We start from the raw sequence: 26,976 nt of genomic DNA, 5'->3' as shown, positions 1-26,976 counted from the left end.
TATTTGCAAGGCCAAGACACCCGGAGGAGGTGGGGCTGCAGCTCGCCCGCCCGGGGAAAGAATCGGCCTCAGCGGGGCCAGGGTAATGGGAAGTGACTGAGACGGGGGAGGCAGCAGCAGGTCTGTTACTGGGACTACGCGAGCAGCTCTCTGGGTCCTCCCCCCTGTCCGCTGGGCGGCCCAGGCCTCAGGCTCCTTTCAGGGCTACCAGCCTCCCCGGCTGCGAGTCCATGGGGAGGCAGGGCCAGAGCCCAGGGTGATGGGCACGTCAGGCCTGGCGAGAGGGGACGGATAACCATCCTGCACGGTGAATGCCCTGCGAGCCTCTTGCTGCGTCTGTGCAGCGCCTGGCGTGCCGGGGCCCTCGTCTCAGCTGGGGTCTCTAGCTGCGACGGTAATTCGGACACGCCCTGGAGCAGGGTGCAGGGCCTGCCTGGAGCCAGCTGCATGGGCGGGATGGGGGCAGGAGTGGGGGAGCTGTGCGTGCTGGCTTAGGGCAGAGAGGCAGGTGCTGGATCCCTCCTGCTTGGCGGGGGCAGGGGGCAGCCCACACAGAGGGAGGACAAGGTGGCCCCCATCACACTGCAACAGCAGGGGGGCTCCCAGCCCCCCCTGCTCTAACCCACCAGCCCCACTCCCCTCCCAGAGCCAGGGAGAGAACCCAGGAGTCCTGGCTCCCAGCCCCCCCTGCTCTAACCCACCAGCCCCACTCCCCTCCCAGAGCTGGGAGAGAACCCAGGAGTCCTGGCTCCCAGCCCCCCTGCTCTAACCCACCAGCCCCCACTCCCCTCCCACAGCTGGGAGAGAACCCAGGAGTCCTGGCTCCCTGCCCCCCCTGCTCTAACCCACCAGCCCCCACTCCCCTCCCAGAGCTGGGAGAGAACCCAGGAGTCCTGGTTCCCTGCCCCCACTGCTCTAACCCACCAGCCCCCACTCCCCTCCCAGAGCCAGGGAGAGAACCCAGGAGTCCTGGCTCCCTGCCCCCCCTGCTCTAACCCACCAGCCCCCACTCCCCTCCCACAGCTGGGAGAGAACCCAGGAGTCCCTAGGCCCAGGCCCAGGCCATATTCAGTGGCCCCAATGAACCACGTAACCTCCCCTTAGGAGGAGCTGGAGCCCAGGCCTCAGCCCAGCTCCTATTCCCACTCGGGGGGCCCTTGGCCAAGCCCAGGGGGGCAGCCCTGGGCCCATTCCCCCAACTGCCTCAGCGCCCCCTTGGCAGAGAGGAGGGAGCCGAGCGACCCATTCACGGGGAAGCACAGGGGAGTCGCAGCGTCTCTGCTCGATCTCGCTCCTGTGCCAGGGGGAGCTGCCGGGAGCGGGGCTTGAACCCGCCGGCGGGACTGAAGCATTTCACGCCGAGGCTTGGGGCTCCGGCGCAGGCAGAGCCCGCGGGGAGAGCAAAGGGGCCGATCACGTCTTACGTGGCTGGAAACAATAAACCCCTTGCAGGGGAGATGAGGAGGTTCCGCACAGTAACCCCCCACCTCCCCGCGAGCAGGGGGACCCAGCGCCCCGGGCCGGCGAGCGAACGCTGGGCAGCAGCCGGGGCACTAGTCGCACCATCAATACAAATTCCAGGCAAGGTCTCCATCCCCATTCGTCTTCCGGGGGGGCCTCGGGGCCGGCCAGGCGCTGGCTGGTGAATGCGTAATTGGCGGCTGCCCGCCCCGCGGGGCCGGTGATGGATGGCTCCGAAGCGCCAGTGCAAAGGTTGCTCTGTGAGCGATTCCCTACCCCCCCCCCCAGTGCAGGCCCCTCCTTGCCCTGGGAGGAGGGACACGCCTGGCCCCCTTTGCTGGGCAGCTGCGGGGGGAGCCAAGCCTGTGACAGGGCTGGCGAGGGGCCGGGGAGATGGCAAAGCTTCATGAATTTATTCATCCTCTGCTGGCCGGCCCCCCAGGGCTGGCAAATGAGAATCCAGCCAACCCCCCCGCAGCGGCGCTTCAGGGAGGGCCCCCCCTGTTTTCCTTCCAGGGGCGGAGGGAGCCCAGCACAGAATCAGAGAAGCGAGCTGCAAAGCGGGATTTGCACCCGCAGCCCCCCGTGCCGGGGGAGGGGGAGATAGGGTGGGGGAGGGGTGCGTGGGACAGCAGAGCCTGGGGTTCAGCTCTCTGCCACAGACTGACTGTGGGCCCTGTGGCCTCCCCTTGCCTTGCAGGCCCTGACACCCCCAACGGAACAACTGGGCCAAGGAGCCTTCCTTGGGGTGCACGGACGGTTTGCATGGCAGGAGGGTTCCCCCTGGGGTGCCACCTGGAACTGGGGTACCACTGAGCCCCCACACCGGGCTCCTCCTCACGCTGTGCTGCTGTGACAAGCGGCAACGCCCTCCAGCCTGCACTTTCGCCAGCATTCACACAGGTGGGACACACCCAGCTGCAGCTACACACAGGCTCTGACCAGCCCCTGCCTGGGAGGGCGACAGCTAAGACAACCCCCAGCTCCCCAGGCGCGCACCCCCTCGGGCGTGTAAACCCAAAGTGATACCGTCCGGCGCAAGCTCATACAATTCACCCCCCCTCACTGTGGAGAGAAACCTGCAGCAGCCTGCGCCCCAGAGCTACGATTCCCACACAGCAGTGGATTGGCGTGTAGTTTATTAACTACAAACAATGAAGTGGGTCTAAGGGACAGCAAACAGATCAAAGCAGATTACCCAGCAAACAAACAAAAACCGCAAACTAAGCTCAATATACTGAGCAGCAGGGTCTCACCCCACGAGGACACCAGCCGGCTGCAGGGCCGCAAGGACCCCCAGGGGTTTCATTCCCAGGCTAGGAATCCCTTTAGCCGGGGCCCAGCACTTCTCCCCGTTCAGTGCTTGTTCCTCGGGCGTTTCCAGGAGTCTCCTCGTGCGGGGAGTGAAGAACCCAGGTGATCTCACTCCCTGCCTCCTGCAGCTTTGGCATCTGGCGGGAACCCTTTGTTCCCAAAGCTCGGTGCCCAAAGCTCGGTGCCCAGATGGCCCAGTTTTATAGGGACAGTCCCGATTTTTGGGTCTCTTATATGGGCTCCTATTACCCCCCACCCCTGTCCTGGTTTTTCACACTTGCTGTCTGGCCACCCTGTTCCCAGATCAGTCTGTGGAAAAACACGGACATCCCAAGATGGAGTCCAGCATCGTGTGGCCTGGTCACATGTCCTGGTAGCGTCACGGCAGCCGTCACGCCCAGGCTGCTGGAGCACTCTCAGGAAGGCTCCCCAGGCGGGAGGTGAGCGTCTCCCAAAGCCTCGTTTTCCCCAATGGCCCATTGCCCGGCCCAGGCCCTTCCCAGCCAGCGCCCTAGTGGTGCCCCCAGGTGCAGCTACGTGGGACAGACAGAGACAGCGTCAATATTCGTAACTTCCGAATCCAAACAGGAGAGTCAGATTCAGCAAGTCAGAACTTTTCCAGTGACCCCTCACATGACTTGTATAAAATACATCGCAGTTATGTCGTCATCATGTCATAATAACGTGGGGTGCAGTGTCTCACGCAGCCCCTGGCATAACGGGGGCCCCAGTCTCAGTCTGGGGGGGGCCGAGCAGTGCCCGGCCCAAGGGCCCCCCATTCTCAGTCACAGCCTGTAGGTGCTCCATGAATACAAACCATTCAGAGCCCCACGCTGCCCCCCCGGCCCTGCCCAGCTCTCCGTTACACCACGGCCAGAAGACGACAGCGCCCGCTGTGGAAAGGAAGCCGGCGCTCCCCGAGGAGAGCCCTGCCCAGGCCAGCACTGCCCCACACGGCACGGCACAGCCTGCATCACCGCTCCCCAGGCTCCCCCGACCCGCGGGGTCACCTTCCCAGCCGGGGAGGTGCGAGCCACAATCCTGCACCGGGCCCAGCACCCCAAGTCTGCAGTTCTCCCAGGGCCGACTCCCGCCTTGTTATTCTCTGCCCATGTGTCCAGCTTCAGCCTCCGTGCCCCTCGCTCACCAAGCGCGGCTCTCCAGAGGCGAGTGGTGACGTGCGTTTCTCCTCTGAGCACCCCAGCGTGCCGGGCTCTGCGCAGGGAGAGACGGCCACACTGCCTGAGCCCAAAAAGCTTATAGGCTAAAACAGGACACACCCCGGCAGCAGCAGCATCCCCATTTCACAGAGGGGGAAACTGAGGCACGGAGCAACTTCAGAGCCAGATTATCACGAGCGCCCCCTGGAAACCTGGCCCCAGATGTGGGCGCAGAGCCCTTGAAAGTCTGCCTGTCCGGTGACTTGCCGAGGTCACCCAGGGAGTCTGGCACAGCTGGGACTTTGCCAGCCCGCGCCCCAGCCACGTGGGGTTACATCCATCTCTCAGTCTGCTCAGGGCACAGCCGCCGGCCCCCAGGGAAAACACCTCCTGGGAAGCTTGGGGTTCGTTTTTTCCAGAGCTCTTTCAGGACTGGTTAGCTGTGCGCTCGCACTGGGCCGCTGCGACCCCCTAGCCTGGCCCCTCCTCTCTCTCGGGGCTGAGCGGTGGCTTGCAGCCCGGCCTGGCCAGCTGAGAGCTCTCGCCCCTTCCCACCTCGCCTTTCCCCCCCCCAGGCATGTGATGCTTCTGCATGTGGCCAGCCTGGGGAGCTGCCAGGTCTCCCCGCAGGGCAGCGGCTTGGCTGGGGTTTGTGAGCCACTCTGGTTCTTGGGACGGCGGCCCTGGGGCACGGAGCCAGCCCGGGACAGGCCGCTGCAGCACAAGCTCCTCACCCGCCCCACGTGCATTTCACCCTGTGACACGATAGCACTTGGGAACCCGCAGCCAGGTTCCTAGGGCGCGGAGGCCAGGCCAGGCGCTGTGCCCTGCAAATGACTTCACGCCCAGCTCTGCGCAGTCCCGGGCGTCAGACGCAACCCAGCAGCTGTAGTTCGTGGCTGGGGCTGGCCACGGTTCCCCGCCCTGCTGCGACGCAAACCCTAGGATCCTAGAGCCGGAAGAGGCCCCCGAGCCCAGCCCCGGCGCCGAGGAAGGGATCATGCCCGGGGACGGCTGAAACAGGCGCGTCTGCAGGGCCTCGGAACGATTCCAAGGAGCCCAGGCGGGGAGCAAGCCCCCTTTGGGGGCAGGGACTAAGTGAAAGACACTGAAGGGCCCGCCCGAGGGCCCTGTCGCCCCAGGGTTACGGTTACAGGAGCGAGGTTCTCACACTCCGCCTCACGCTGCAGGGGGAGACCAGCGAACGTGGCTCCTAGAGCGGATGGCCCCGCGCTGGGTGTTTTAAAGCCAATCTCCTGGCTCTGGGGTCTGGACTGGGATTTTTGGGGGGGGTTGGGGTTGGCAGCAGCACGACCACAGCCCTGGCGAGCCAGGAGCCTTCGTGCCTGTTGTACCGCGGATTAACTGATCGCCAGCGAGTGCCCCAGCACCGACCCCCACACGCCCATCCCAGGGGGCGGCCTAACCCCCCAGAAGAACAATTCACATCCCTCTTGCTCCCTGCCCCCACCTGCACCCCCAGGGGAGGAAAAAACACAGGGACACCCACCGGCACCAGCTGCTGGTCACAGCACTTAATGCACTTCTGGGGAGTGCTCAGACACCAGGGTGAGGGGCACAGGAGCAGAACCGGGATGGGGGCCCAGGGGAAGGAAACAAAGAACACCCCAAACACCTGCCGAGATCACCTCAGGCACCAGCCGCCTCAAACGTCTTCAGGGAGACGCTGGATCCAGTCTCCAGGGAAGCAGAGAGACACAGCCGGGTGGTGGTGGGGGGGGGGTCAGACAGGGCAGAGATCCTGGGACAGCCCCACCCAGACTTGGGGCCCCCTCCCCACAATGCACTGCCACTGATGGCAAGGAGGCTGCCAGGGTCTCACTCACACTCACACGCACCCTGCATGTCCCTTTTTATAGCAGAATCCCTTGCACAGCTGGCTGGGCGTGGCCAAGGCAATGGATTCTGGGAGATGTAGTTTCCCATGGAAGTGGGCGGGGCATGCATGGTGGGCGGGGTTAGCGCTTTACTTTGTATCTGCCCTTTTGTCACCCAGTTTGGGGCGGGGGCCGGGCAGGGTGACCAGATGTCCCGATTTTTGGGTCCTTTTCTTATATAGGCTCCTATTACCCCCCACCCCCATCCGATTTTTCACATTTGCTGTCCGGTCACCCTAGGGCCGGGTTACAGCAGGGGCTCTGGGCTCCTGGTGGGATCTGGCTGCACTAGGGGCTGCTCCGTCCCCTGCCCTGCGTACAGTGGTTGCCATCAGGGCGCAGTGGGTGTGAAACGCTGCCAGGTGGACGGGCTCTTTGCCCCGGGGCCAGGGAGTGCCCAGGGCGAGGGAGAGCAGGCGTCCGCTCGGATCTCACCATGCACTTCCCGAGGTGAAATAAAACCTCGTCCAAACCCTCAGGCGCCTGCCTCCCTGCTGTAAACCCGGAGTCGCTCCGGGGCAGGCGTGGGGGAGTCTGCACTGACTCTGTAGGAGCTGAGCGCAGAATCCAGCCCCGGCCCCACTGCAGCCAGGGCCTGACTGGATCCCCCCACGGTGACAGAGAGCAGAATCCAGCCCATGAGCACAAGCCCCAGTGCTCAGCACCCCCATCTGCCCCCTGCCCGAGGCCCCTTTTTCCACCCCCTGGGCCCTGCCCCTCTGATTTCATTGTTCTCTGCTCTGGTGTGAACTCCTTTTCCCCTGATTTTCCTCTGCAGCTCTGACCTTGCTCTTCTCCTCTGCCTCTGTTTTTACCGTCAGCGTTTGCTGTCCCCTTCAGTCCCTCCCTCCCCTTCCATCTCCATCCCTCCTTGTTCCCCTCCCCTGTGCCACCTCCGGGGTTCGAGCAAGGGAGGCTGGGAGCCAGGACTCCTGGGTTCTAGCCCCACCTCTGGGGGGGCTGTAATGGTTGTGGGGGGAGAATGGGAATCTGGACTCCTGGGTTCTATTCCTCCCTCTCCCTCACTGCATGATTTTAGGCAAGTCACGTCCCCTCTCTGAGCCTCAGTTTCCCCATACGTCGGACGATCCCTTTGAGCACCGCCAGGGTCACCGGCTGGTGTTCTCTGCCCCGTGCTCTGACCTTCCTGGAGGGAGGGCAAAGGCTGGAGCTGATGGGGCCAGAGCCCAGCCCCAGGGAAACCAGGCTGCAGCCTCCTCCCTTCCTTTGCTGGGTGCCCCTAGTGCGGCAGCTCAGCAAACGCCTCCCCCGCGCCCCCGGGGGTCCGAGGAAAGCGCCGCTAGGGCAGCCGGGCAGGGATCGCCCTTTACTCCAGGGCACCAGGATCCTGCCACATCCCAGCCAGCCCTTGGTGCTCCTGCTAATTAACACACGGCTCCGCAGGGCTCCCCCTTGTCTCCTTGCTAATTAATTCGCTGTTGCTGCTCATTAGGATCAGCTGGTGGAATGGGCTGGGGCAGCAGGTCCTCTGGGCTAGGAAGAGAGCAGCTCTGGTAGCCCATGGAGCAACCCCCTCCCCCCAGTCAGAGAATGGGCTGCTGCTGCTCAGCGTGGGGGGAACAGACAGAGGGATGCGTCTGTCCAAGGTGGGGAGGAAAAGCAGCCCGTTGATCCCCCCCCCCGCCCCAGAATCTTCTCCTCTCCCTGCCTGGGGGAGGGGGACGTTCCAGCCGCTGTAATTTGTTGCACAAACATTGTTTGAATTTTTTTTTCAGAATTGCATTGATCCCGGTGCATAAAGCGCCCATAAATCCATCTAATATCCCAGCTGATTGATTATTGCCCTTTGGAAGGGGGCTGGCCCGGCCTGCAAATTAAAACCGCTACGGCTAAACGCCACGTACCGTCGCAAGGGCTGGGCCGGCAGGCCCGCTCCGGGGCGCGGGCAGGGGCGGGGGCCGTCAAACCGGGGGCAAGTCGCAGCCAGCCAGACACACGGATTTACACCAGCCCGCAGACGGATACACAAATTCACACAAACCCATTGGAACGCACACGCAGAGACACACCGACCAGCACATTCACACGCACACACATCAATGCAAGACCCAAGAATGTCTCACATTTAAACCCCCATTAAAAGTGACCGTCTGTCGCCAGCGGGTCAGGGGAAGGAGCAGACAAAGAGACAGAATCCCTAGAGAGCGTCAGCCCAATTCCCAGCCTGCCAGCTGATCTGAAAGGGACCGGGTGGCAGGGAAGCTGGAGGTCGCCACCCTGGAGAACCAGGCAGCCGTTTGCACAATTTTCCTTTTTGTCCTAATTGCTCCGAAAATGCAGATTTGACTCTCTCTGGACGGTGATTCAGCCCAGCTCTCCGGAGCTCTGAGGGCAGGAGCTACATTTTGCATAAAAGGAGCAAATTCAGTAAAGATTCGAAAAGAGCAACCATAAATCAGATCCCAAAGCACAAAATGTCCCCTGCTCTTCTCTAAGATGAATGTGGGAGCACAGGAGACAACAGCTAGGGGCCCAGAGACAGGTAGCTATTGAGATGTATTGGGATAGCCAGACCCTGGCTCCGAGTTCGGCCTAAACATTAACTACAATTCCCCCAGGTCGTGAGTGCGAGAAAAGGAAGGAACCTTTGCTGAGAAAGGTTTGACGTGCGCAAACAAACAACTGCAAGTGCTAAGGCACATGTACACACACACGCTAACTACACAAACTAGCAGACAATAAGCAGAGAGAGACACTCACACACACACACATAATGCAGTCTAGGGGACAGTGCTACCACCCAAACACACATACACACAGGGACATGGAGCAAGGGGATTTTTAATCCTCTATAACTTGGTTTTGTTTGCAAGATTCTGCAGCCAGCGCAGAACAGACCCATCATGACATTTCACTTGCCTAAAGCCACCTGAGGCCCCTCAAAATGCATTTTAATAAGGGGGGGGGATGGTTTTTGTCAGGGGAGCAGAATCCGTATCAAGCTCTAAAAAGCTGCCCGTGGAATTTCTGGAGCTCCTAGCCCAAGATCCCTGTGGACGGGGGATAGGAACCTGCCTCGACTAGCCCAGAATGGGACAGTTGGCCGTTCAGCAAGCGGAGGGGCTATATCCTGACAGCCAAGTGTGACAGGGCTGGCTAGCTGCCTCCCTCTCTCTCACACACACACACCTGATACACCTGCAGCGCTCGCTCGGTCCATATACATCATTCTCGGACCCTCCTAATACAGGCGTATTGCTCTTCGGCTGCACCTCCGCATATTACACACCACAGGCACCGCTCACCCCCCCGCAGAACTGACACACACAACGTGTATTTGTCTATTCAACATACATAGCAATAGCAACGTGCCACCTATCTATGGGGTGTATCTACTTGACCCCTCTATAAATACCTGCCCTGCAAAGAGGAGTGTGTCTGATAAATGGATTTATACACACACTCAGATTTTGGCCAAGGTTTCCAGAGGAAACCAGCGATTTCTAGGAGCTTTGATTTTGGGGTGCTCTGCTGAGGCTCAGTGTCTCCTGCTCTGAGAAACAGGCCCCTTGAAGGTGTGACGAGCTGGGTACGTAAATACGAACTCCCCAGAATCGCTGGTCACGCTGAAAGCCAGCGCTGGCTCGGGTAGCTCTGCCCAGGTGGCGCTGTATCACTGACAGTCTGACAAAGCCCACTCGAGCTCAGCAATGGGGCAATTCTGGGCTATGCCAGACTGAGCGGAGTTTTGCATGTCACGGGGGGCTCCGGCCTCTGCACCTCTGAGACGCTGCTCTGGAGGAGCCGGAGCTGCACCCACTGCCGGCTGAGACCGGGGGCATGGCCACTGGTGTCACATACCCGCATCCCTCATGTCTGGCTCCTATGCAAGTGTCGGTTACACACACCCGTGCCCCTCTCCCTGGCCCTCACGCCGGCTACGGCTTCTTGCAAGATTGAGCGATAGGCTCCCTGGACGGGGTGGGGGGGTAATTGATTAATTAATGACTGTGATGGTTTGCAGCCCCTGTAGCTGATCTGTCAGCTGTTAATCAGTCTCTGCAGAGAGGGGCGGGGAGGCTCCGAGGTGAAGCGCTTTCATTGCACAGGGGAATGATACAAGCCCAGCATATAAAACACGGCCTTAAACCTGACTCCAGCTGGGGGGGCTGGAGCGGCAGGGAGAGGGGGGGGTAAATAGCAGGAATAGGAGCCAGGATAACACCAGGGCCCAACGGGGCCAAGCAGCACGAGTGCGGAGGGGTCACCCATCCGCTGGCTCCGTGGCTTATAGGAAGAGACGTGCTGTTTCCATGCATGAGCCACGTCTCCTCCCCGGCAGCACTTGGGGACGATGCCCTCGGAGCCCCGGCCCTGCCAGCCTGCCCCTCGCTCCTGCAAACGCCCGGGGAGCCAGGCTGCTATGGATGGGATCCGACACGCCGCGGCTCCAGGCACCTAGGGCTTGCGCTGCGCCTCGGCCCCATGCCTCCGTCGCCAGGCACCCGAGGTGGCTCTGCTTGTCTTCGAGCGACGTTCGGCCTCTCCCGCCGCTCAGCCCTGCCTTCGCGCACCCCCCAGCTGAGTCCCGGGAGAGCTTGGGGTGGGGGGTGCCAGGGAGGCGAAGGGTGGGGGGAGGACCGGAGGTTGGGATCCCTTCCTGCTAGTGTCTTGCTGCACAGAGATGATGCCCATATGATCTGGCACGAAGAGAAGCCTGGAGCTGCCACGGTCACCAGCTGGGTTCTCAAGAAGACAAGAGGGGAAGACAAAATATCTCTGTATCTATCTCCACACTCACTCCTCCCAGCTATCGCCGACCCCCCCTCCCGCCTGCTCCCGCTCCCGCTGCTGCTGCCGCCGCATCCAGTGAAGTGCGAGAATCCGAAGTGTCTACTGGCGAGGAGCGAGCGGCTCCGGCGTGGTGGGAAGAGGTAGCGAGGGAGGCAGAGAACACGGGTGACTCGCTCCTGGGCAACTTGGCGGGAACTTTCCTGTCCCTCGGAGCCGAGGCAACAAGTGAGGAGGCCGGCTGCAGAGCGGAGTGAGCCAGAGGGCACCACAGGTCAGCTCCACGGGCACCGAGCCGGGCTGCGTCTGCGGGCCCCGAACCAGGCTGCGTCCGCGGGCACCGAACCGAGCTGCGTCCGCGGGCACTGAGCTGGGCTGCGTCCACGGGCACTGAGCCGGGCTGCGTCCGCAGGCACCGAACCACGGCTGCGTCTGCGGGCACCGAACCAGGGCTGCGTCTGCGGGCACCGAACCAGGGCTGCGTCTGCGGGCACCGAACCAGGGCTGCGTCCGCGGGCACCGAACCAGGGCTGCGTCCGCGGGCACCGAACCAAGCTGCATCCACGGGCACCGAGCCGGGCTGCGTCCGCGGGCACTGAGCCGGGCTGCGTCCACGGGCACCGAACCAAGCTGCATCCACGGGCACCGAGCCGGGCTGCGTCCGCGGGCACCGAACCAAGCTGCATCCACAGGCACCGAACCAGGCTGCGTCCACGGGCACCGAGCCGGGCTGCGTCCACGGGCACCGAACCAAGCTGCATCCACGGGCACCAAGCCGGGCTGCGTCCACAGGCAGCGAGCCAGGCTGCGTCCACGGGCACCGAGCCGGGCTGCGTCCACGGGCACCGAACCAAGCTGCGTCCACGGGCACCGAACCAAGCTGCATCCACGGGCACCGAACCAAGCTGCATCCACGGGCACCAAGCCGGGCTGCATCCACGGGCACAGAGCTCGGCTGCGTCCACAGGCAGCGAGCCAGGGCCGTCTCTCCTCCACTGACTCTTTGGGGGGTTCCGGATCCCGCCCCCCCTCCCCCCCACTCACTCACCAGGCTCCGTCTCTTGAGAAGCTTCCACCATTACATCCAAAAGCGAAGACGACTTCCTAGCCCTGGCTGCGTCCAGGCTGAGCCGCAAGAAGAGGGTGATCGGCGCGGCCATCGGGGTGGCCATGGTGCTGGTGCTGCTGGTGGCCATCCCGCTGCTGGTGCACAGCTCCAAGGCCACCTCGCAGTACGAAATGCTGGGCAGCTGCCGCATGGTCTGCGACCCCTACACGCCCCAGACCCACGGGGCGGCCTCCGCTGAAGCCAGCCAGGAGCTGGCCGTCATCTCCCCGCCCCCGTTCCTGCTGGGGGGCAAAGGGGACCAAGGGAGGAAGGGCAAGTCTGGGATCCGGGGGCTGCCGGGCCCCCCAGGGCCGCCAGGGCCACGTGGTCCGGCTGGAGAGCCGGGCAGACCGGGGCCGCCGGGGCCGCCGGGGCCAGGGCCGGGGGGCTACGTCCCGTCCTTCTACAGCCCCAAGATCGCCTTCTACGCCGGGCTGCGGAAGCCCCACGAGGGCTACGAGGTGCTGCGCTTCGACGACGTGGTGACCAACGTGGGGAACTACTACGAGCCGTCCAGCGGGAAGTTCACCTGCCCCCTGCCCGGCATCTACTTCTTCACCTACCACGTGCTGATGCGCGGCGGCGACGGCACCAGCATGTGGGCCGACCTCATGAAGAATGGGCAGGTAGGAGAACCCCTCCCCCCCACCCCCCCCCACCCCGCCAGCCTCACCTGCAACCCACCCCTCTCCCCACTGGCTCCGCCCAGCTCACCTGCAACCCGCCCCTCTCCCCACTGGCTCCGCCCACCTCACCTGCAACCCGCCCCTCTCCCCACTGGCTCCGCCCACCTCACTTGCAACCCGCCCCTCTCCCCACCGGCTCCGCCCACCTCACCTGCAACCCGCCCCTCTCCCCACCGGCTCCGCCCACCTCACCTGCAACCCGCCCCTCTCCCCACTGGCTCCGCCCACCTCACCTGCAACCCGCCCCTCTCCCCGCTGGCTCCGCCCACCTCACCTGCAACCCGCCCCTCTCCCCGCTGGCTCCGCCCACCTCACCTGCAACCCGCCATACTCCCCGCTGGCTCCGCCCACCTCACCTGCAACCCGCCCCTCTCCCCACTGGCTCCGCCCACCTCACCTGCAACCCTCCCCTCTCCCCACTGGCTCCGCCCAGCCCACGGCTCCGCCCACCTCACCTGCAACCCGCCCTACTCCCCACTGGCTCCACCCACCTCACCTGCAACCCCGCCCCTCTCCCCACTGGCTCCGCCCACCCCACCTGCGACTCCCATTGGCTCCTCTCACCTCACCTGCAGGTCCCAGCTCCTGCCAACCCACCCATGAAAGACAGTAGCTTTACCTGCAAACCAGCCAAACCTACCTCCAAGCATATGCTCCCCGGCTCCACCCTGCCAGTGTGCCCACCTGCCCTCCCACCTGTGTCCAGCCTTGCCAGAGCTGTGTGGGTGTGATGGGTTCGGCGCTTTGGGGCGGGAAAGGGCAGCAGCGAGGGTCTGATTCCTCAGGCCATCCGTCCATAACCCCCATGTGGGAAGGGCTGCCTAGACCCCCACAGACCTGTACAAACAGGGCACATTCTACAGTCCAGCGACTTCCTATGTGTACCAGTAGAAATGACCCCTTTACACGCACTAGGCTTCTATTCATAATGGTGTTTCTTTATTAACATTGGTAATAATAACATTTATGTACTGCAATGCTCGGGTATTGCTTAGAGAAGGCCGCTGACTGTGCGGAGAGTTTTAAATTATATAAATATATTTTACATAGATAGAGAGGGATCATAGTGTGTGTGGGGATAGATAGATAGATAGATAGATAGATAGATAGAGGGGGTGGATGGGGATAGATAGATAGATAGATAGATAGAGGGGGTGGATGGGGATAGATAGATAGATAGATAGATAGATAGATAGAGGGGGTGGATGGGGATAGATAGATAGATAGATAGATAGATAGATTCTTTTGTAAAGAAAAAAATGAAGAGTTTAAAAAATTGAAATGCAAACTAGGTTCATTTAGCTGGGAACCCTCCAGTTCAAGAAAGTCCCTTTAGGTTTGTGACCCAGGGTTGGGGTTAGGATTAGTCGCCAACTCCTCATACCAGACACCCTGGCTTGGGATCCGACCGGTTTGTTTGTATTATTCCTAAAGTCAAATACAGAGAACAAGAAGGTCTGGGCAAAGCAATTCCGTTCTATTCAGTCCTTCCGAATACGGAGGGGCAGGGTCACCCATTCCATTAAAAAATGAAACCAGACGTCAGAGCATCTGGAATCCAAGAGGCGTTTATTGATAAGGTAGCCGTGGGCTATTTTATTTGTAAAATATTGTGTTAGCAGAGTCAGGGCGTTATTGTAGCAATTGTGAGAAGAAAAATAGATTTTTCCCCGACCCCCAAAATAGCACAAAATAAGATACACGCACCCATCAAAGGAAGACACGAAGACACACGCTCCTGCAGAACACAGAGATGGGTTTGTAAAGTTTAATCAAATGTGGGGAAGTGGTTACATTTTTTCAGATCTAGAGGAATCAGAATACGGGAGATGGGTTTTCAGACTGTGCTCTGTGTTGAGCACAAAAATAAAATAAGATGTGAAGCATCTGAATATTCATTGATCTTTCAGGAAGAACGATGTTATAGAACTATAAGCAGTTTTTCCGTGTGTGTGTGATATATATTACGTATGGCTGTTTGTGTGTGTAATATATGTTATACTGAGAGTGCATAGGTGAATAGATTCGTCTAGCGGTGATATTTGTTAAATATACATTCAGGGTGTGTTTGTAGAATACGTAATGTACATCAAATGTTTAACAGTTTATATAGACCAGCCTATAGTCTAATATATACTATTAAAATATGGTTCTATGCACACTGAACAGTATGTTATAAACACACACCTACTGTGTGTGTATTATAGCTACAATGCAGTGTCTAGACTAGAAATACTTTACAGAAGGTATATATCGTATTTAATAGTTTAGTGGTGTGTATGTACATCATTATAAACAAACATTTTATGTACATATACATTGCGCAGACTGTATTAGACATAATACTTTGTATGTGTAGCTGGATATTAAATCTATGTGCACATAGTGTTTAATAGTTTAGATGCATTTCAAAGTGTTGCTATAGCACTAAATACTATTCTGCACATAGATTTACTACATTGCATATGTTTAAGAGTGTGTTTCTACAGCGATAGAGTCGACGTTCATGGATACACACTCCCCGTGTAGACAGATTTACACTCACAACGTTTCCTCTACAATCCTCCCAAGTCTCCCCAACAGTGGGGATAAAAACCAGAGATTTTTCATCCCTGGAGAATCATTTGTCTTTTTCTCCCTTCCTCTCCTATTCCGCCTTTAATAAACTCATATCAAATCTTCTCCTCACCTCCACATGCTTTATTAGCATCTTCTCCAAAGCGGGGTCTGGTGCTTTGAAATCCGCTGCAGAGAACCTGACCCAGAAACACACAAAAATACCCCGAGAAATATTGTTTATTTCCTGTTTTATGGGGTTCATTTTCACACGCCCAGAGAACCTCGCAAAGGCCGGGATTAAGATATTTAGTATCAGGGGATTCTTCTTTTCTTTTCTTTTCTTTTCTTTTCTTTTCTCAATAAAGAAAATAACTCGACAGTTGAGCTAAAACGGAACCGTTTAAGAGCTCAACCTGGAGACCCTCCATTTATTAAAGATAAATAAGCCATTGATCTCAAACTTTAAATGCATCCGCCGCACCCTCCCACCGGCTGCCTGAACTAATGAAAGCAGCACCTCGGAGCAGCCGTCTGTTGTGTCTCTTGAGCGAATCAATAGACATATTTACATTTGATCGCCAAGCGTCTCAGCAAATGCTTTAGCCATGGGATTAGCAGGCGCTAACGCCAAAACCCCACTGTTTTCTAGATCAGCAAGTTCTTTTAATATCTACGCTCACATCACGGGGCCCGATCCTGAGCTGGTGCTGACTGAAGCCCATGGGCCTCCGTCACCGTGTGTGATCCTTTACACCCAGGCCAAATCCAGCCAGAATTGGAACTTTTCACACCCACGGCGCATTGGTGTAAACACGGTGCAAGGTGCCGGGCGACAGAGACCGTAATGTAGCCGGGGGCCGGACAGTTCTTTGCCTGTGTCAGTTTCTCTCCTTTCACCCGCAGGCTATCCTGTCCCGCGTCACAGCGGCGAGGTCAGTACTTGGGTGCTGGGACCGGCTTTCTTGCCAGCTACCACCTCAAATAAGTCTGGTGTGAAAAGTCCCCATTTGGCTGACCCTGTCCCCTTCAATCAGCAAAAGAACCCGGCCGTTAAAATCGCCCGTCTGTCTCCCTGCCAGAGGAGCTCTTCATTATCCGTGGGGCTTCGGACGGCAGCTCAACTAGATAAAATGCTATTGATAGTAAATTCTGATCATCTCCAGGGGCCAGAATTGTAGCTGGTGTAACCTGACACGGCTCCATTAATGTCAGTGCTGATTGACACCAGCTGAGAGTCTGGCCTGTAATATAGTAAAAACCCATCCTAGCACCCACCTAGATATTCCAGCTCGGAAAGCTGGGATCATTGTAGGTTTGGCCGGCTGATTCCTAGTTTAGAATAAAGGCCGAGGGCTGAAATAGCGCTGCCTGGAAAACGGCCCCAGAGGTCGGGTTGCTTGATTTTTGGAGCGCGAGATGAATAGTGACACTTTGGGTGTATCTATGGGGCAGTCACATCCTGGGACACACTCCTCTCTCCCTCTGCTTGCAAACAGGAAGAATCGCCTGGTTACTAAATAATAAATATCAGGAGGGGTAGAAACGGACAGCTCAGCTGCTGAGCTCGGTTCATTCAACGAGTCCCCGGGGACCTGTTTGCAGTCAATTTGTCAGTGGGTTTTTTTTTTTAATTTTATTTTTAATACCAAAACACCCTCCTGTCAAACAAGATCAGACAGGAGACGTTTCCCTCCCTCACAGACACCCCACCCGGCCTTTCTGCCTAGGTCTAACAAACACCCTCTTTACTTTTTATTTATGGAGCTTATTTTATCAGGGAATCAAAGCCTCGGTGGTATTTATGTCCTATTGGCAAGGCAGTGGCCGAGAGCTGTTGTAAATCCGCCCTCAGGCAGTCAGATTTGGGTGCTGATGGGTCCTTAGAGAGACTCACAATAAAATGTTTTTATCCATTGCCTTCCGTCACCACCACCCCCCACCCAGCGCCATATCCCCCAGGATCAGGCCCAGGGAGACCACGGGCTCTTACCAGCTAAAATTCCTTCCTCCCCCGACCAGCAAGACACGAACTCCCTTCCCCCTGTAAAGCCAGAAGAAACGCTGCCTTTCCAATCCGCCCGCACCGAAACCCACCATTTTCACCACACCTTTTCACGGATCATGACCACGCAGGATGGGTCAGTGCACGCCAGGGGTGGGAGACTGGTGGATTTCGGAGGCAATTGTGCCATGCCAGAAATTGTTTGAAGCTGCTAGACACAAACACACACACGCAGGTTCGAGAAGCCAGACACACACGCACACACACACACGCAGGTTGGAGAAGCCAGACACACACACACGCACGCAGGTTCGAGAAGCCACCTTGTCATGGCAGGCTCAGGTTTGGGGAGGGAACGTGGGCTCGGGGGGATCCTGGAGTGACACCCCCCCCGCCCGTTGGTCGGCCAGGCTCTCCCTTCCTGAGCCAACCTGACTAGAAATTGGAGGTCGGGCGAGTTACGCACCTCCTCCGCCAGCTCCCAAGTGACAGCCGTTTGGCCCAGCGTGTCTCAGAGCCCAGAGCCTGGCGCTGCCGAGTGGTGACAGGTTGAAGGAGTGAGATTTCAAAGTAATTACAAGCCAGCTCTGAGACGCTGCATCAGGAGGGGGCAGGACACGGAGCCGGCCGCCCCAGGGGCACCAGCTCCCACCTGGTCCCTGTCTGACAGGCATGGAGATGAGTTTGCTGGGCCTCAGCCGAGCTCCTAGGAAGGGAGACAGCCGCCCAGGCCGGTGCTAATTGGCAGCTGCAGCGAGAGGCCAAGGATTAAATGGGCCGTGGAGATTTGACCGGGTCCTGCCCCTTGCCCGGGTCTCTCGAGGTCAGGGGGATGCTGGCTGCAGGCCCAGCTGTCCCCGGGGCTGGGTAAATAGGCACACAACGGTCTCTGCAGCTGTCAATCAAGTGCGCTCCACCAGCGTGAAACTCACAGCAACAAAACCCTCCGCTTGCAGCAACGCCTCCGGCCCAGGGGTCTGCCAGAGGCCTGCAGTGTGGCCCCAGGATGGAGGCATCTGGCTGCCTGGGGCGGAGGGTGCAGGGCACGTTTAAAGCAGCCCTGGACGACAACCCAGCACCTTGCCAGGCTCGGTAGCGTTGGCCTGAATTTACACACGAGGAAGAAGACACATGGTGTGTGTGTCTGTGACTTGTCTAAGGTTGCACATTGACCCTTTGGCAAGGGCCTCGCTCAGCTCTAACCACTAGACACCACTCCCCATCAGAGCACCAAGTGGGACCCAGGCGTCCTGACTCCTAACCCCTGCACCAAGAGCAAACGTCTCTAGCGATGCGGGATCAAGAAGAGACCTTCCTGGGGGGCCAGTGACCCTCCGTCTGCTGTGGCAGGGGTCTCCCATCTCACCCCTTCATCTGCCACCTGGTGCCAGCCACAGGCAGAGCCTGGACACTGGCCTCAAGGAACCTGGGGCCGGCTCCGGGCTGGCAGATCAGCTCAGCTCAGAGCCCTGAACTAAAGGAAAGATCCTTCTACTTTTGCGTGAAGCTATGATATATATCCCCCCGCCCCCCAATAGTTCTGCCTCTAATTGAAATCTGCCCCAGGAGTGCTTCGAAGCCACATGCCTCACTCCGGGTAGGCGAGACAACGCTCGGCTAGAGGAATTACAGTCAGTTCATCAACAGGCAGCAATTCCTCTCGACTTCTCTCCAGAGGAATTTTAAAAGCACATATACATTCCCCCATGCGCCACTCGCAGACACACTGTCAGAAACCCCTCCAGGTCGGCCGCCCTGCCAGCTCGGGCTGTGAGCCTGTCAGCTCAGCCAACCTTAGTCAGCTCGCTAGCTGGACGGCCGACCGCTGAGGGAAAGCCGGGTGAGTCACCCCATAAAGACAGCCAGCGTCCCCGACTGCCCCAGTCTGCCTCCCTAAAACGCCTTTGGCGGTGGCAAGGAGACGAGCCCTTGTTCACAGCCTGTCCTAAACTATCGGGCAGCCGTAAACGTCTGCCGTGCTCCACCCCAGAGGTGGATGCCTTTCACTGCTAGTACGTGATCCCTGTGCACTCTGCTTGTCACTGTTAAAGCTGCTACGCCCCCACCCTGGAGGCAGCTGCAGTTCAGTGCCGGCGGAACGGTTTCAGCTCTAGATAGGTCTGCAAAGTGCTTTGGGAGGAGAGGGGCTACAGGACACCTCTTGTGAGACACAGAGCAAGTGGCAATATTTGCAAATGCCACAACACGTAAAGTTGCATTTCAGCCGATCACCAACAGCCTCCGATTTCAGGTGCCTCCGTCTTGGGGTGCCCAGCGTGAGACACTGAGTGGTAGATTTGCCAGATGCTGAGCCCCAGACTGGATCTCGGGCCTTAGGTGAGATCACTTTCTAATCCACCCTCTGTCTAGGGGACGTTGGATCTCCTGCGTCATCGCAGTTCCTGGGCATCCCTGCAATGAAAACCAGAGCATCAGGCACCAGTGGTGGAGCCTGTTCCCACTCGACGTGACCGAGGGGGTTTAGGGAGGCGGACAGCAGTTAGCGAAGCTGGAATGACCCCAGCCCCAGGTCTGCTGGCCAGCGCCTGGGCCGGCTAGTTCCCGCAGCACAGCGCCCCCTAGCACCACACTGGGGCGGTGGGGGTCAGCGCTGACCCTTGTGGAATCAAGGCCTGGGCCGTGGAGGTCTCCTGTCCACGTCCTGAGCCGCGCCGGCCCTGCGGCGTGCGAGATCTGACTGGCTCACAGCACAGGGAGCTGGGGGGTGGGGATCCTGCAGGTTAGAACTGGGGAGGTGGAGCCAGGACGTCTGCCTTCTATTCCTGGCTCTGCAAGTCACCTCCTGGCTCTGTGCCTCAGTTTCTCCACCTGTGCAATGGGGTTAATTATATGGTCCAGCTTTCATTCATTCAGGGTAATTCATTAAAATTGCCTCTTTTGGCGAGAAGGGGCTTTAGCCACATAACCCCCAGCAGCGTTGAATGGGAAATAGCCCCCCAACTCCCAGCTGACCCAATGACCCCCCCACCCAAGGATACGCTCCCCCCACTCTAGTCTGCTCCTTTCTTGGGTTCTGGCAACCGAATCCCAGCACGAGGAAGAGTGAAGTGACAGCTCTCAGACAGACAGAGGTGCCTCTGTGTGTGTGTGTGTGTTAGATGGGGTGTGAGCATGTGTGTGAGTCTGGTGTCTCTATATTTGTGTTATTCCATGTGCATTTGGATTTGTGCGTGTGGCCAGGTGTGTAAGAGGGTCACCCACGCTGTTGCTTATGTATTAATACTAAGAACACCCAGCTCCCCTCTAGCTCTTCCCAGCAGGAGCGCTCGAAGTGCTTTACAAAGGACAGTGTCATTATCCCCATTATACAGATGGAGAAACTGAGGCACCAGAGGGCATGACCTGCAACGGTTCGCCAGCAGGCCAGTGACAGAGCCGGGAACAGAAATCAGGTTTCCTGAGTCCCAGACCAATACTCCAGCCACTAGGTCACACTCTGGAGCTCACGAGAGACAGTGGCATTTTAAACAGCTGCCTGTGACGGGTGTAGGCAGAAGACAGGGCACTAGAGAGCTGAGCGGCACCAAACGGGCACTTGGGGGGGCGGATTCAGTGGAAAGGGGTTTTCCTGTTTTCCCCAGAATGAGTCGGGTTCTGCTCACCGATGCCTAGAATAGCCCCTGAGATCTTGGGATGGCTCAGAACTTGTGGCATTCGCACGTTACCGACAGACGTCTGAGAAATGCCGTCACATTGCGCGGAGGGAGAGAGCTAGCAACAGTTTTGACATTTTCAAAACAAAACAGTTCGACGTTTGGTTTCCAAACCGAGGTATTTTGAAATTCGCTGGATTGAACTAAAAATAAAAAAGGTAAAAAACGCCCAAAAACTAACCACCAAACCAAACCAATCAGTTATTTCCCCAGGTCTGTGTCAGGCCGTGCAATGACTTTGTGGGGTCTGGCGAAGCATTAACATCTGTGGATTTCTGGTGTGTGTGTGTGTGTGTGTGTGTGTGTGTGTCTCTGTAATTGTGTTACCAGCTTCTTCCTTCCGCCTGGAACGCTGTTACTAACTGGGTGTAAAGATGTGCGTTGTTCAGCGTGTCAGTGTTTGTGTGAATGTGTGGGTGTTGTGTTATTCTCTGCATGTGTGTGGTTATGCAGGTCTCTCTCCCTGGAGGCAGGAGTGTGTGTGTGTTGTGTTATTGGGTGTGTGTTTGTAGGTGAAGGGAGGTGCAGAAGCGCATTGTGTTATTCTACATGGGCGGGGTGCAGGAACCCGTGTGTTTGCACAAGGCGAGGCCGCATGCCAGGGACCCACCGGCGGGCTGGAGAAATTCCAGCGAAACAGGAAGAAATCAGTCCCTTCCATTCACTTTCCCTTTGGAGAGCTCAGCGGCAGGGTCGCCCGGGGGGTGGGGGGAAGTGGGGCAATTGGCCCTGGGCCCTGCAGGGGCCCCGCGAGCCCTGGCCGAGAATCCCTTCCCTGACTAGAGGCGCCTTTTACTCCCCCGGCGGCGGTCCGGGTCTTCGGCGGCACTTGGGTGGGGGCCGTTCACTCGCCCCAGGTCTTCACAGGCACTTCGGCGGCGGGTCCTTCAGTGCTGCCGAAGACGCGGCGCGAGCAAAGGACCCGCCGCCGCCGCAGACTCGGAGCCGCCCGGTGAGCACAAGCGCCGCAGCGGGTGGCACCTTTTTTTCTGTCTGCTCCCCCCGCTTTGCCCCAGGGTGAACTTTCCCTGCAGCCCAGTCTACCCTGGTGCAGGAAAGGGAGAGCTCAGACTCTGGGGGAGACAGCAGCTCTGCCACTGATTGGCTGTGTGTCCTTGAGCAGGTCACTTGCCTGCTCTGTGCCTCGGTTTCCCCAGTTGTAATGCGGGGGCCATACCACTCGCCCTCTCGGCTGGATGTTGAGGAAGGGCCTGCTGCTGCCACCGCCGAGCTCTGCAAATGAAAAGTGAATGGAAGGGATTGATTTCTTGTTGTTTCGCTGGAATTTCTCCACCACGCCGGTGAGTCCCTGGCATGCGGCCTGGACGCAGCCGAGCCTGGCTCGGGTCACAGAGGGCTGCTCTGCGGCCCACCTCCTGCGCAGCATTCGGACCGGCGACCGAAGGCAGTTCGGAGCCGCTGGAGCCCGTGTGGGGCGCGGAGGAAGCCAGGCAGAGACGGATTCAGAGACAGGAACCTAAATCCACTCCATAAAGCCCTGTCCCTGCCAGGTGGAGGCCGGCCTGTGTATGGCCCTGCCATAAGCCGCCTGCTGGCAGCTTGATCCCTTTCTGCGCGGTGACAGGCAGCCCTGGAGCAGAGTTTATCCCCTGCTGTGGCAGCTTGAGCCGCCGAAAGGCTTCGGCCCATTGTCAGGGATTTTCTAGCAGGGGCTCAGGGGACGCCCGGGCAGCTGGAGCCAGGAGGCTGGGGGTGGGGGCAGGGTGTGGGGCGACTCGCAGGCACTAGCAGGGGGGAGGCAGTGCAGGGTGGGGGCCTGCTGTGCAGTGAGCTGGAGGACAGGGGCAGGTGCCCAGGTGCCAGCAGGATGCCAAGCGTCCCCTGCTGCCCCCGGGGGAAGGGAAACCTCTGACCAAGCGAAGGAGCCGATTCCTTGGCCGGAGACCAGACGGGGGCCGGTAGCTGCAGTGGTTTAAAGCAGGGTCACCCCTGCCTGCCCACAGCCACTCGTTCGACAGCACCCCAAGCCCAACCACGTTCAGGGGACGGGGGCTGGGTCAGAGCGACTCACACCCAGTGTGCAGCAGCCTCCCTCTGGCTTCTCGCCCGACGACACCCCGTCAGCTTCGCTCTCTGGATCTAGTCACGGCAGCACCCCGGCGGGATTCCCGCGTTTGAGCGTCACGTGCGCCCCAGGGAAAGGTGACAACAAAGAGAACAAACAAGCTACAACCTCCCTCCCCCGGGTCAGATCCTGCAAACACCTGAGCACCGAGCCAGTGGGAGTTAGGTGCCTAAATCCCTTTGAGGATCTGGGCCAAGGAGGCGCGGGAGCATCTGCAAAACTCCGCATGTGCCCTTCCCCCTCCCTGCACTGGTTAGGTTTTGTTTTACATTTCCCGGCCTGTATTGGGATTGTGTAAAATCTATTACTGGGAGTGATTAATAATGAAAATATGACGATGATCAAATACAATTATCAACAGACCTTAATTATATTTCCTATTAATATCCTAATGGGAAAAAGTGACCACTGACCCGAGCGAATTCTTTGAAAAACCCCCTTCCTCGTCGCCTCGGCTGGACTCGAGCTTTGCCTCCCAGTCGGTTTCAGGCTCTGCGGCGCGGTTGTCGCCGGCTCAGTCCCAGGACATTAGCAAGGCCGGGTGGGCGAGGTCACATCTTTACCGGTTTTGGCTAGAGCGGCTGAGCGGAGCTTGCTCCAGCCTGCTCAGACGCCCAACGCTCTGTTTCTTAAAGGAACTGTTTTAAAATTCATTGTAACTCACGCAAATCCTTGAACCCCCGGCACCCGGGCACAGAACGAAGCGCTGCAGCCGCGGTGCCGCACGCTCCAAACACAACAAAGAGGTCGAATCGCGGCTTTGAGAGCAAAGCCGGACGCATCCTTAAGCAGGGTGCTGCGACCGGCCCCTCCCTAGAAACCCAGCTTCGTGGGAAAGGCCGGGCTCCTGTAAATCTGTGTCTGTCGGGGCTGCACGAGCCGAAATCTGAGCAGGATCGGGCCCCATGGCATTAGCAATGTGAGCATCAGACGCATCTATTCTTTGCACGGGCGCCGAGTGAGCTCCCAAGCCCTCGTATCAGGGGCTGCGCTGTCTCGGTGAGAGCCAGGCCTGTCCGCAAACAGAGGCAGGGCTGGGATCTACCCCCTTCGGGTAAATGGGGCCGGAGATTAAAGGGACTTGCCCAGATCTCCTGGGTCCCAGGCCAGGGCCTGTCATGAGCCCTACTCAGCTGCCCTGGGCGAGCAGGCCTAGGATCCGCACCATTGTCATGCGGAGGTTCCCCCGGATCGTTTATACCCTGAGCATCGTTAGCACCGACTCCAGCCCGTTGGACACCCCAGCTAAGCTCCATTCCCACAGATCGTTCTGAGGGCTGGTGTTCGGGAACAAACGAGGCTGAAGACGGGGAGGTGAAGGGAGCGCTGATGTTCCTGGGACTGGCGGGCGGGTCTCGCAACATTGGGTGTGTTCCTGAAAGCCCCAGCTCCTGGAGTCAGGAGATCACGTGGGATCTGGGCTTATGTGACCGGGGGTGGGGGGGGAAATGGGGGTGCTGAGTCCATCCCCATGCTGGCGAGGCTGCCTTTCTCTTGCTGCTAATTCTATTGTCTGCTAACAAATAACTCGTATTAGCAATAACCTCTGTCTCCAGTCAATGACTGTGCTAGTGTCTGAACGTATGACACAATTAACGATCATCTAGATTCATAATGCAGTGGTTATATTAATTATATTTAACACCCTATGTAATTAGTTCATAATTAATAATCAACAATAATATAGTGAGTATATGATAGTTATGTGGAGTATTACATAATCATAAAGTGATTATATTAACCATAGCTGTATGGTGTAGTATCTATTAATACTATACTGCATAAATACAATTACTATAAGCTGTTAATTACGAATTGATCTCTCGATTCATATTATAATTGTATAGATTCTCTAGAGATGAATTATGAATAGTAACAATATAACGACGATCGCTCGTCAGGATCCCAAACGAAGCGTGGGACTGGCCCCCACCCCACCAGACTCTGGGATGCTTTTTAGTCTCTGTTGAGTTTTGCCGACCCACCCACGCGTGACGATCGCTGGCTCTAGATTTCCCCAATATATTCAGGGCGATGAGTCCGGCCAAACTTCCAGCTTCTCCCCAACCCCCTAATTAATCAATTCAGCCCCCCCCAGCCCCACAAGGGCCCGTCCCACCGCCCAGCAATTACTTATGCCCTCACATCAGTTCTGCCCCCTCCCATTCTCACCTCTGCTCCTTCTGCACCTGCTGGGGTCCTTACCCCCCTCTCCCAGGCCTGGGGGCAGGGAGCCCAGGGAGCCCCCCACATGTTACAGGGAGGAAAGGGATGGGGGAGGGGCAGACTGACCCATTGTTCATGGAGCGGGGGAGGGGGAGCCGCTGGGCTCTTTCTGCTCCTTCCCCCCAACCCAAAAGCCCCTCTTGGCTCCTGGGGGGGAGGGGGGAGAGCTCTGCCAGCCTCCAGCAGCCATCCTGATTGGCTGCTCGTCCTCAGGGTGTGGGGCAGTCAGGAAGGCAGCCGGTCAGATGGGGCTGGGGGGGTCCCACTCCCCACCCCCCACGGCGGAGGTTCCCAAGGGGGCTGGAGTTCCCCAGTGCCGAGGCAGCTGCCTGGCGAGGAAACGGCTGCCCTGGCGCTGGGGGAGGGGATTAACCCCCCGACCCACTGCCCAGGGTGGGGGCGATTCACCCCCCCAGCCCGGGGCGGGAAGGTTTGAACGCTGGGTGGGCCCCCAGTCCCGGCTCTGGGCCCCTGGCCAGTGCTAGGCCGGGGTCGGACGAGAGGACCCCGGTGGTCCCCACTCACCTTCCAGGCACCGTCCCTGCGGCGGAGAGACGCCGAGGCCAGGCCTGCGGCCGCCAGGCCCCTGACTGCACCGGGGCCAAGAGGCCAGTGGAGCAGATGGGTCCCTGCCATGGGGCTCACCCACACCCCAGCGCTGCCCTACCCCACCCATCAGTGGCTGGGGGGTGCCCGGTGCCATGGGGGAGGGGTGGATCGCCTGAGGCCTCCCGTGTGTGAGCGGGTGCAGGATCGGGGCCACCCCACTGCGCCTCCTTCCTAGCCCCGGCCAGCTGGAGGAGACCAAATTCCCGGGTCCTTCCACACCCGCCAGGAGCCGCCTGCCTCCCCCGATTCTCCGGGAGGCCTTTGGTTCACAGCAGCCGGGGAATGAGGGAGCCGGGCTGTGGGGCTGGCCAGGCCCTGCCCCCCAGCTGGCAGGAGGCTGCAGGTTTCGGTGGCGATGGGGAGGGGTTCGGGGAGGCGGGGTTAGGACGCACGGGCAGTAGCCAGCACACCGGGGGGGGGCAGTTCCTCCCTTCACCGTTTGCTTGTCGCTCCATTTCTCTGCCGTGACCTTAGGGACCTGCACCGTGACCCCCGCGGGGCCCACACCGCTGAGCGAGGGCGGGGGGGGCCCAGAGCCAGACCCCAGGAGCTCGCCCCGGCTTCGCACCAGCACGAAGGGCTGTACATGGGGCAGGAGACGGAGAGGGGGGGTCCCCTCAGCTGCAGCACTGCCACCCCCCAAGTGTCCACGAGGGGCAGGGGCTCAGCAGGGAACCCCCCCATCTAACCCCCCCGTCTCCCTCCAGGTGCGGGCCAGCGCCATCGCCCAGGACGCCGACCAGAACTACGACTATGCCAGCAACAGCGTCATCCTGCACCTGGACGTGGGGGACGAGGTTTTCGTCAAGCTAGACGGGGGGAAGGTGCACGGGGGGAACACCAACAAATACAGCACGTTCTCCGGCTTCATCATCTACCCGGACTGAGCCCCCGGCTGGAGCCCGTCGGCCCCCCAGCGTTGCCCCGGGGGCCCCCGGCCCGACCCCCTCCGCGCCCCCGGCGTCGCCCCGGGGGCCCCCGGACTGACCCCCTCCGCACCCCCGGCGTTGCCCCGGGGGCCCCCGGACTAACCCCCTCCGCGCCCCTGGCGTCGCCACGGGGGCCCCCGGCCCAACCCCCTCCGTGCCCCCAGCGTCGCCCTGGGGGCCCCCGGACTGACCCCCTCTGCGCCCCCGGCGTCGCCCTGCGGGCCCCCGGACTGACCCCCTCTGCGCCCCAGACTGACCCCCTCTGCACCCGCAGCGTCACCCTGGGGGTCCCCGGACCGACCCCCTCTGCACCCCCAGCGTCACCCCGGGGCTGTGCTCTGGGAAATGAACTGGACAGACCCCCGGGCTCCTGGGGGGACTGTGGGTGGCTGGGTCTAGGGGTGCAGGGGGAACTAGGGGCTTAGGGCATCTGCTCTGGGACCCCCCAGACGTTACCAGCCCCCGATGACATGGGGGGTGGCTGCAATGGGGGGGATCAGGCTGCGGTGGGG

The 26,976-nt window shown here is 59.4% G+C and overlaps 1 protein-coding gene across 1 annotated transcript; it reads left to right on the top strand.

The window, feature by feature from the left end:
* The first annotated feature begins 11,755 nt into the window (after window positions 1-11,755).
* Window positions 11,756-26,422, top strand: C1QL4 (complement C1q like 4). The gene is made up of 2 exons (XM_044995577.1): window positions 11,756-12,319; window positions 26,243-26,422. The coding sequence occupies exons 1-2, from the start codon at window positions 11,756-11,758 to the stop codon at window positions 26,420-26,422; spliced, it is 744 nt and encodes a 247-aa protein (XP_044851512.1).
* The last annotated feature ends 554 nt before the right edge of the window (window positions 26,423-26,976 follow it).

This window comes from Mauremys mutica, chromosome 20 (assembly GCF_020497125.1).
Source record: "Mauremys mutica isolate MM-2020 ecotype Southern chromosome 20, ASM2049712v1, whole genome shotgun sequence".
Lineage (NCBI taxonomy): Eukaryota > Metazoa > Chordata > Testudines > Geoemydidae > Mauremys > Mauremys mutica.
Note: the sequence above shows the minus strand (reverse complement) of the source record. Positions and strands in the feature narration are given on the sequence as shown.

What these genes read in the sequence shown, in the direction of transcription:
- C1QL4 (XM_044995577.1), top strand. Translation starts at nt 11,756, where the DNA reads ATGGTGCTGGTGCTGCTGGTGGCCATCCCGCTGCTGGTGCACAGCTCC. An exon ending in ACCTCATGAAGAATGGGCAG is followed by an intron (nt 12,320 to 26,242) that starts GTAGGAGAACCC and finishes GTCTCCCTCCAG; the next exon opens with GTGCGGGCCAGCGCCATCGC.